General features: G+C 41.3%; 1 protein-coding gene across 1 annotated transcript; it reads right to left on the bottom strand.

Annotated features, from left to right (window-relative positions):
* Positions 1 to 249: 249 nt before the first annotated feature.
* Positions 250 to 8,823, bottom strand: coq6 (coenzyme Q6 monooxygenase). Its single transcript, XM_029493710.1, has 12 exons — positions 8,470 to 8,823; positions 8,036 to 8,170; positions 6,760 to 6,818; positions 4,804 to 4,930; positions 3,455 to 3,585; positions 3,248 to 3,355; positions 2,875 to 2,937; positions 2,663 to 2,770; positions 1,809 to 2,011; positions 1,457 to 1,572; positions 938 to 1,104; positions 250 to 385 (listed from the first exon to the last, which is right to left on the bottom strand). Exons 1-12 carry the CDS (start codon positions 8,651 to 8,653, stop codon positions 356 to 358), a joined length of 1,431 nt encoding a protein of 476 aa, XP_029349570.1. The 5' UTR covers positions 8,654 to 8,823; the 3' UTR covers positions 250 to 355.
* Positions 8,824 to 10,024: the final 1,201 nt, after the last annotated feature.

The following is a 10,024-nucleotide window of genomic DNA, read 5'->3' as shown; positions in this document are numbered from 1 at the left end:
ATAAGTAATGCCCTGGCCGACAAATCAGATGCTCCAGATGAATTCAACACATTTGTTTGGTACAAGACCCAACAAAAGTGGCATCTTTGTGATTTAAAATTTATATCTATAAAATGAAAATATTATAATTGAAACTGAAAATGCTAAATGCAATATCTAGCTAGAATAACTGCAATATGATTTATATTGCATATTGTGCAGCCCTACTGGAGACCTGCAGCTCTCAAATGAAAAAAAAAGAATTCAAAATAGAGTAAAATAAAACTTTATTATATTAGTTATTTTACAGTCACATTTTTTTATAGCCTTTGAAGCTTCCTACACATCTATCGCTGACAATTGTATGAAGAATCCATCACTTGCTTGCAAATGCTATGATCTGCTCCTGCAGAGGCAAAAGAGAAATCATGTCGCAAATGCTGTAACTTTTGGATCGTTCCTGGTAAAAGCCTAATACAAATGAGCAGACTTCTGTACAAGACCAGTACAATCAAATTATTTAATATGGTAAAGATGTCAGGTTTCACTTTGTGCCCCCTCAGCCTTTACAACTCGTTTCAGTTGTGTTGGTCTGAATCATTTACGAGGGAATAAAGCCCTTTCACATGAGTGGTCGGTAATAAAAGGGGTGTGAAAACACAAGCCAACACCACCGTCCGCTGCCCTAAGGCCAGCCCTGCACCCCACCCACACACTTTTGGTAACACTAAATTTGGGGCTAAACTTAGATGCCATAGTAGTAGGTTCAGAGTCCTGGAAATTATAGAGACGCTAAAGTAGAGCGCCGTGTAATCAGAAAAGAGGGTGGAGGGCAAGTACAGAGTGGAGGCGGAGCTTAGGTTGACAGGTGGTTGATATTATCTGAATGAAGGCCAGGTTCGCTGGGTTGTACAGAAGGTCATGTTCGGAGGCAGAGACTAGAAGAGAGAGAGCTTACTTTTAGTGCTGGGAGCATGTTGGTGGCCTGCAGACCCAAAGTGCGTAGGAGAACCACAGGAACCGAGTTAGTGGAGTAGAGGCGTTTCATAAGGTCAATGGCAACCATCATGGGCAGATTATGCCGCTGCCGCTCAGTTTCATATTCTAAAAGGTGCTGCATTGCTCCTGCACAAACAATCAAAAACCTGGTCTTAAAAACTGAGGAAACAGTTTAAATTTGTACATGAGGGTCATATGTTTTCTACATTAATGGTGCTATTTTCACTCCATAGCATTTAACTGAGGGAAAAATAAACACATTATTTCATAACAGGATTTCCATTTTTCTGAAAAGAAACTTGCATACTGTTCCTGGAAGAACGAGCAGAAAAACATCAAATAAATTTTGGCGGAAAAGCTGACGCTTTTTATAATTCACATCAACAGCATGCATTTCAGTAGGGGTTATGGAAAAGAGTTTAAGGGAAACCACTGAGCTATAGTTGCAGTGTTTGTGTCTGTTTAAATATCTACTGACCCAGGTCCTTCCCGTTAAAGGCTGCCTGGCTCAGAAGCTGTGTGAGGCAAGCCACGTCCCCAAATCCTAGGTTGGCTCCCTGACCTGCCAAAGGATGGACACGATGGGCTGCATCCCTGCAAAGACAAACATATTCTCCACTGTCCAAATGCGTTCAGTGCAGGCTGCGCTGTTTTTTTTCATGCACACTGCAAAACTAAAAAGTAACTTCCTTACACATGCAGCGAGAGTTTCACTATTTGTAAATAAGTAAACAGTTAACAGCAAAAATCACTGCATTGGTGCACTGGAGGGGACTTTTAGGACTTTCTCATTTCACGTCCAGCCTATTATTTTCTGCACACTTCCTTACCCGATCAGAGCCACCCGGTGCCTTATGTACTCTGACGCGTGACCCATGCCCAGTGGGAACATGACACGGGTCTTTGGGCCGATCCCTGCCACACTTGGAGGGAGCTGTCGAGGTGAACCTGCAGAAGGCATCATGGTCGACAGGGTGCCACGGAAGAGGGAGCCTGCCGTCTCAATCAGCTCCGACTGGTTCTCATTATTCCACTGTCAGGGACAGACAGGAAGACAGAGGCACAGTTGAGGAGAATGAAAAACGACCAGAAGAGAGACAAAACAGACATTATCCCTTTTGAGTGGACAAAGAAATTAGCTGATGTAGGAGCAAAGCTGAACTCCAGGCCAGCGAAAGTACTTTTTTCCCCTCCCTAACTAACTGGTTTGGCAGGGCCTCGGGAGCTGGGCTAATTAAAAGAAGATGCCGGCCAGGCTATGCAGTTGAATTAGCTCTGTTTGAAAAACATTCCATGCAGTAATGGTCGACACTGGGAGACCACAGGTTTAATTAGCAAACCAGGCTCGAAACCAAACGTGACTCAACTGTGCTGACCCCGTCCATCAGCAGGCCCAGTAAAAATAGACACCTTGGGAAAAAGGAGTTTCTCCAAACATAAAAAAATGGATAGGTATATCATTCTCTCACTGAAATATTAGTATTGTGAAAAGTCTAGGAAAAACAATGGCAGTATTGTTTGTGTGAGTCACAGAAAAAAGCTCAAAACATAAGTACGTCTATGGAAAACCTCTAACACGAACGGTGCATTGCACAAAAACAGAAATGTTGCAAAATCTCGTTTCATATGTGGAATATGGTTGTAACTGTGACATCAGCTGTTTAATGGTTAAAGTGAGGCTTACAAAGGCAGAGTTGATAGCGTCCACAAAGCTCTCCTCATCCAGCTCCAGAAGCTCCTCAGCGTGCTGATGGCTTGTTGACCACACCAGAGAGCTCTCTGTGTCCGACAGCTGGAGAGCACAGAGCATGAGGGCTCAAGCTTCATCAAATGTTTATGTGTTGGAAAGATGTTCTGCTAGAACTACCACTACAGTAAATGATGTTGAAATATTACTGGCAGCATAGCGATGGGTCCGGTTGGGAGGAACCTCTGCCATGCAACATTGTTCTCCGTGGGCTGTCAAAGACATAAATTAAATTACATTAAATCTAATTTAATTCAGTATTACACAAAATATGTTTTGCTTTGAATAGCTCTATTTTAATTACGTATTTATATATATATTGCATAGAAAAACTAAATATTATAAAGGGTGTTGTTGTCAACATGCTGACAGATGTGACATTAAAATAACTATAATAATAAAAAGTAAATCAACTCACTACCATACAATAGCACTTGCTTAAATATTTGCGTGTGTTAATTATACACACTATAAAAAGCTTTAAGAATTACACTGTATGCCTGTGTTGAATGTGATACTCACTTCTGATAAGTGCAGCACAGCAACAACTGCAGACTGGTCATAATTCCACTTGACTGTGGGTATCCCTAATTCTCTCCTCACCATTGAATTAGGTCCATCGGCACCAATCTGTAAAAAAAAGATGTCAAAAAGGAAATTGGTGAAAACTGAAGTCAAGGAGGATAAAAGGGACAAACACAATGTGTGTGCGAGGGGAATCAAACTGACCAGCAGCTTGGTCTGAAGAGTCTTGCCATTGGCCAATGTGACCTGGACCCATGGGATAGACTCTGCCATGTGGTGCGGTCTCGGCCACCTGTACTTCACCACCTTGGACCTGTACTCAACCTGCACATTATCTGACAAACAACAAGCACATAAAACTGTCGACTACAAAGGCAAGACCAAAGAAAACAAAGTGTTCCTTAAAATAACTTGGAAACTCCTGTGACTCTCCCCCAACAAAAAGATCAATCTTTTTCCTGTGTATACATCATCACTCTAAATCTGTGCTTTGCTAAATTAAAAAAAAAAAAAAAGATAGAGAGAGCAGAGAAGAGTTTTCCTGCAGCTAAAGCAGTGGAAGATCTATAAACCATCTCATAAAACACAACTGGTTTTCCTCCCTGGCACATAGTGACTACCAAAGTTCACATCTGACAATATTCTTAATGGTACTGGCCTGCCACAGCGCACTGACTAATGGTGTTTATCTACTAGTTCACCACGCCACACTTTGCGCACGCTGCCAGCTTGTTAGATTTTGCACTAAAACTGTCCATCTGGCTAAAATATCGGCAGCTGGTCATCCCAAAACATGAAAGGATTTTCAGCTACTTTGACTCATGCCAACTTGGAGCAGGACCTATCCACAGAATGGCTACTTGTTCCTGAACACAGATGTAAAAATATGGGTTTTTCAGTGATTGGAGAGCAGAGTAACATTAGAAACAGCTGGCCGGGAGCGTAGTTTTCATGTAGTGCATCTTGAGCATAACAACACCACTACTAAAATGAGAGGAGTGAGAGCAGTGGACAAATGGGAGGCACATGACTCACAAACGTGCTCTGACCACACATCCGTTGTTTAGTGCAAGAGGTTCAAAACTGTTTATAAATATTCCACTTTAATTGTCAAGCACACAGATTTAAGTTTTATTTGAGAACCTCACAAAAGTTGGCCTAATGTCTAACAGCAATACAGGACCGTACCCTGTCAGCTCTTTGGCGTCTTAAGACGTGGCCAAAGCTTGTGAGCACATGGCAACTCTAAATAGGTCACTGGACCCCTTCACGTGACCAAGGAGGGTGTCGGGGCTCTGCATGTCCCAAAATGTGAGGCTTTGATTGAAACGGGAAGAAAAACATGGACGGCTCCAAGAGCTCAACATCTCCTCAAAAACAGACACTGGGAGACAGGACAAATAAATAAAACCTGGGGAGTGACATGGAATAACCAGGGTGCACTATCTGACATACACAGCATCCATTAAATCGATGAAACAGGAATCAAGGGGTCTTACAGAGCTGCGCTACTGTGTGACGCTTCATGTTTTAATGCTAAGCGGTGTGCTTACCGGACATGCTGTCCAGCTGTTTAGTGAGTGATGCCACAACAATGTCGTTCTCCACAATGTAGGCCATCTCTTCCTGCAGGTTCTCCTTATCGAATGTGATCAGGGCGTCTGAGCAGGCATCCCAAACCTAAATGAGAGACCCATTATGCCCTGCGGTCTACAAGTCTATCCTTATATGCACCCCCTTTCCAAATATATAGCTGGGCAGAGAAACATCGCTTCATTGAGTTAGTTGCTGTTGGAGGTTGGCACAGTCTTCATACGCTGAACCCAGAGTGATGAGGGTCATCAGCACCCCAACGGCCGCTGATTTCAGCTTTGTGTAGCTCTCAGAGGAAACAAGTAAGGAGGAAACAAATGACATTTAGCAATGTGCATTTACATAAACATCTTCTTGGAAGCCCAAATGGCAAATGGCATGTTTCTGAACATTACAAACTAAGTCAATATTTATCTGCCACCAAAAAAGGAAGAATGAGATATAGTTTTAGGCTACTGTAATTCCAGCCCTGAAATCGACGTTTGAGCTAAACATGTCGGGGTGAAGAGTGTTGTGTGTACAAGGTTAATCGTCTCTGGGTTGTAACTATGGCGACAGACCCCATCATTCTGCAGTAATATGCTGCTGCGCTACTTTTTTCCAACTTTCCATAAAGTAGGGGGATATACCCTCCAGAAAACCACTAATGGCAGTGGGGTTGCAGCTTGTGATAAGTGGTTGGGAGGAGAGATTTACAGAGACCAGCCCAGAAATTGCTTTGGTTTGTTTAATACGGGGTGAAATAATGTAGCTTTGGAATAGAGTTACCACCTTCCCTGTGACAATTAAACAATACACTTCCTTGCAACTTTATAGAGAAAAAAAGTACACAAAATGAAGCCTTCATGGCAAATTCTTGGTTTGCCTGCTGTTTCAAAACTAAACCCTCTACTGCATGTTTAAGGTGGAAGACTTTATTTTACTGCATGGAAGGAATGTTATTTCGAGCTGACCTGCAGCACATACTTTCCAGTGCTATGGCTGAGATGTATATGACTGAGATTCAATGGACAAACAAGCCAAAACAGTGGCAGCAGAGTGAAGGTATAATGGAAGAGGTACACTACCATAATCACTGTAGAGCACTGCATGATGACATCTTAGGCCTAGAGAGAAACTCTGCGGTTGAATGTTTGGTACGCACCGACCACATCTTACAAGAGGGACTGAGCCTGCACCCACAACCGTAAAGCCGGTTCACGTTGCCGCAAACAACCACTCTTCTAATCTTTCATCTTATTCCCGTTGTTCACATGGATCTTCATAATTACAAGACGTGGGGAACGAGTCCCAGTTTGAAAATGTCAAAATTATTTATTCTTCATAGAGAGACTAGGTTTAATAAATAAGACTGGAGTGTTTAGAAAGTCATCGAGTTCTCTGAATGAGTCAGCAGATGGTTGTTCAGTTGTTGTTTTTTTAAAGAGAGTACCTTATGTTCTTTGGCTTTCGGTGTGCCACAGAGCCTGCATAGCTACTGGAAAGGCATAAATTGTACAAAGGAATGAACAAAATGCATGTTACTGGAGACCAAACTTTGCCATTTAAATGTGAACAATTACATACCATATACATGATTATATGATACAGCATTGTGTTGCTTGTTCATTACCCTGAATGACTGCGTAGAAGCTGAGTGGCGCAGATTTTTCTGTCCACAAATTGTATGGTGCCATGATTGATGAATGACAGAAATACATACAGTATGGCTATAAATTAGAATGTCGGGAAGACATATGCCAAAAATGTCAAGTTGTGTAACAGAACGATTTTTTGGGGCTGTTCAGCATTACAGAAACTTTACATTTCCGTCTTAAAAAGTTACTTATGAACTATTGACCTAGCGGTACAATAGCAGTTACTATGTAGTTTAAAACGTTAATACAAAATAATAGGAGTCACTCTGACCAACATACCTGCATCCTTTTATATGGCTTGCACCTCATCTCTGTAATGTGCTCCCATGCTCCAATACCTGGGTATACACACATATCAAAACAATTATATTACTGATTTAATGTTACAACACATGCCATTGTATTACACATTAGCCTAATTATACTCTCAAAGTCTAATGAAATCTGTGAAATTTAGATTAAAAAGAAGAGGAAAAAAATTTAATAAAGGCAGACATATATTGACAAAATGCTGGTCTGTCACGCCTTCACTGGGACCAACAGCCTTGTGTGAATCTGGTGACATAGTGATAATTTCCACAGCTCAGGAGAGGCGGCTAAAAACCATCATTGTCAGTTAAAGGAGGACCCAAAGTTGTGGTAAATGTCAGTAATGACTATTATTTAATGAAAATACATAAAAAATTGTTCACCAATCTCTGACTTCTTTGTGCTGATTGGTAGAACTTTGTAAAACACTATGGATAAATGGGAATCTAATCAATCAATATAGCATAATTAAAGCTACATGGAACATGTGGCCTGGACTGCAAATTTTATGAGGGACTTTAGCAACTTTCGCATTTGGCTGTCACTTTCAAAATTACTGTTATCTGAAAATATTACCATGGTGCACGGGACCTCTCCAGGAGCTTCTGTAATTATTGGTGTCAACGTGTTTATCCCTGAGCTGAACAGATAACCACATGCTGTGTCTGTTGTTATTTTAAGACATGAGTCAGAATAAATGCGGATGTACTTAAGTGTCCAACAATCAAAGTAATTTAACCTAATGATCGTTGTCTGCATGATTCCATGCAATGGGCAAAATGCGCATGTCTGGACAGATGTTCATGTTCAGCTTTTTTTTTTTTTGCAGATTCTACACCGGAGGCAGTAATTTAGGACAAAGGATATGTTTCACAGATTACTCTATCAAGCTCAGCTAAAGTCACATGACCTGATATCCCTGACTCTGCAACTTCCCTGGCCTCAGAATTCTGTAAAACTGAGAGAGATACTTTTTGCGGGGGCTGAAATTTCAGGTGACCATTAAGGAGATGAAGGGAAATAAATAAGGTCAGATATGATCCCGACTAAACCCGGGTAACAAGACAGTGTCTGATCCCTGGCTTACCTTCAGGGAGTCAGGCTCAAGCCTCTGAGAGGAAAGAAGCTAATCATAAGATAAACAACTTTATTTATTTCTTGATTTATATAAACAAAACAAAAAAGGTACACAAACTGTTGAGTAAGGCTGATTCTTTTTGATAGGATGTAAGAGGGCTTGCTGTACCGCTGAGGAGGGTGGCAGAACTTGGACTGATGGAGCTGACTCTGGTACTGTAGGCTTCTGGTACCCTGTCCATCACTTTCTTGTTGCCTGCTTCAAGCAGCAGAATCTTCTTACCCGCCAAGTTGGGCTCCATACCTGTCAACAGTTAAATGACAGCACATACATAACAATGTCTCCTGGATTCTAAAAATCTTGTGGTGTAGCTATTAGTGTTAAGGCATTTTACAACATTTTATTCGCCTCACATAATATCTTATAATTAAGTATTAATAGGTTTTATAATAACTGTGGTATATTTCAATTTGCCTCAGTACAGGGTGAGAAGAGCATTACATTGCGCTGCCTTCTAAAATAAACTTTGTTGTGAACGGGTTAATTATAGCCGTCACACACACTAAAATGTGGTCGCCTAGTGCTCAGAGGGCATCACTCACCCAGGGAACATGCCATTGCAGATCCAACCATGCCTCCCCCGGATATAATAACATCATAAACGTCCCCGTGTTCAGCACTCACTAATCCTCGGCTGATGATTTTCACAGCAGATACATGCTTCTCTGAGATGAAACACCGGCCGAGCCCGTGACAGGTCAGCGCCGCCTTTGTGAGCTTGTGCATTTTGTCGGCCGTCAGCCTGACTTCATATGAGATAAGCTGCGTGCGAAACGGCTATGAGAAGTCCAGCTCCACAATTCTGTTGCTCTCATGTGACAATCGGGCAGTCGATTCCCCTTGGATTCGTCCTAATAAGAGCAGCTGTGTAATCCTGCCATGTTGTGTTGACAAGCGCCCCCGGAGGAAACACTTCCGGTTTCATGTCCAATCACGGAAGACGTTTCTCTACGTCAGACGCTGCCGCTTCTGTCCGCAGACGGTGCTAATGCAGCCGATTTCAGGTGGAGGAGACTCCGTTTCAAGGCTTATATTTACACAGTCAGCTTTTTATGAGCAACCTACACCTCTAGCTCAGCACACAAACTGCGGCGCTTCTTGTTTAGAGGAAGAACTTTATAAAACTGACAGACTTCTTCCCGATTCTCTGACAGGTTGGCCGCTCGAATTTGCTTTTTACGTTGAATTTCGTCGGTTTCCTTTGTTATAATATGACGTGTGATTGGCACAACGTAGAGAAAGAGGTCATGTTATTATACATTTAAATACGGTTTCCCTGCTTAAGTTGCTGTAGCTCCTCAGCTAACGGACATGGCACAGTGTTGTGAGCGCTGGAGTCTGGTTACCGTGGTAACGCCCTGACGCAGACTCACTGCAGGTGGAGTTTGAGATGAGTGATTTTATTTATACGCTATCACGATATATGTTTAATATATCTTTAAATTAAATGGTCAGTTTTCTCATTTAAGAATATATTTATTGTTTGATTCAGTGGTAAGGTAGGTCTGACTTTAAATACTTATGAATCTTAATCTTTAATTAGGAACTGGAGTTATCGATGCGGATTTTACGGGGGAGCAAATATTACTGAAGAAAATTACACAGTAAAGTGGACTACATGACAGAAAAAATGTTTTCACAGGAAAATAATGTGTAAATGTGTAAATGCGTCTTAAAACTGCAGTGAAGCGCAATATTTGATTTAATGCCCAAAACGCCAAGTGTTATATTTGCACATTGTGTTTGTTGCTGAATAATCCACTACAGTTTCTCACAGACAATGCTAAGGTGTCATTTTCAAATTGCTGTTTAGTTGCTCTCCACCTAATGTTCTATGTAATTGTATATTTTTATTTTTGAAATAATAACAAACCCTTTTTGTATCTGCAAATCAGAGTCAATTCAGATTGCTCTTGAATGGTCTTTTAACAGCTTGAAATGCAAAAGGCAAGCGAGAAATGGGTTTCCCTTTTCAGCTCATACACAAATTTAAGAAGTCTGAACCAAAGGGTCCTTTATCTAAATTGCTGTAAGTTAATTTTCTGTTGCCCAGCTACATTGATCACTGGAAAAAATTAAATTCAAAAGTCATGTCTG

The sequence above is a fragment of the Echeneis naucrates genome, chromosome 22 (assembly GCF_900963305.1).
Source record: "Echeneis naucrates chromosome 22, fEcheNa1.1, whole genome shotgun sequence".
NCBI lineage: Eukaryota > Metazoa > Chordata > Actinopteri > Carangiformes > Echeneidae > Echeneis > Echeneis naucrates.
This window is presented reverse-complemented; position numbering and strand designations above follow the sequence as displayed.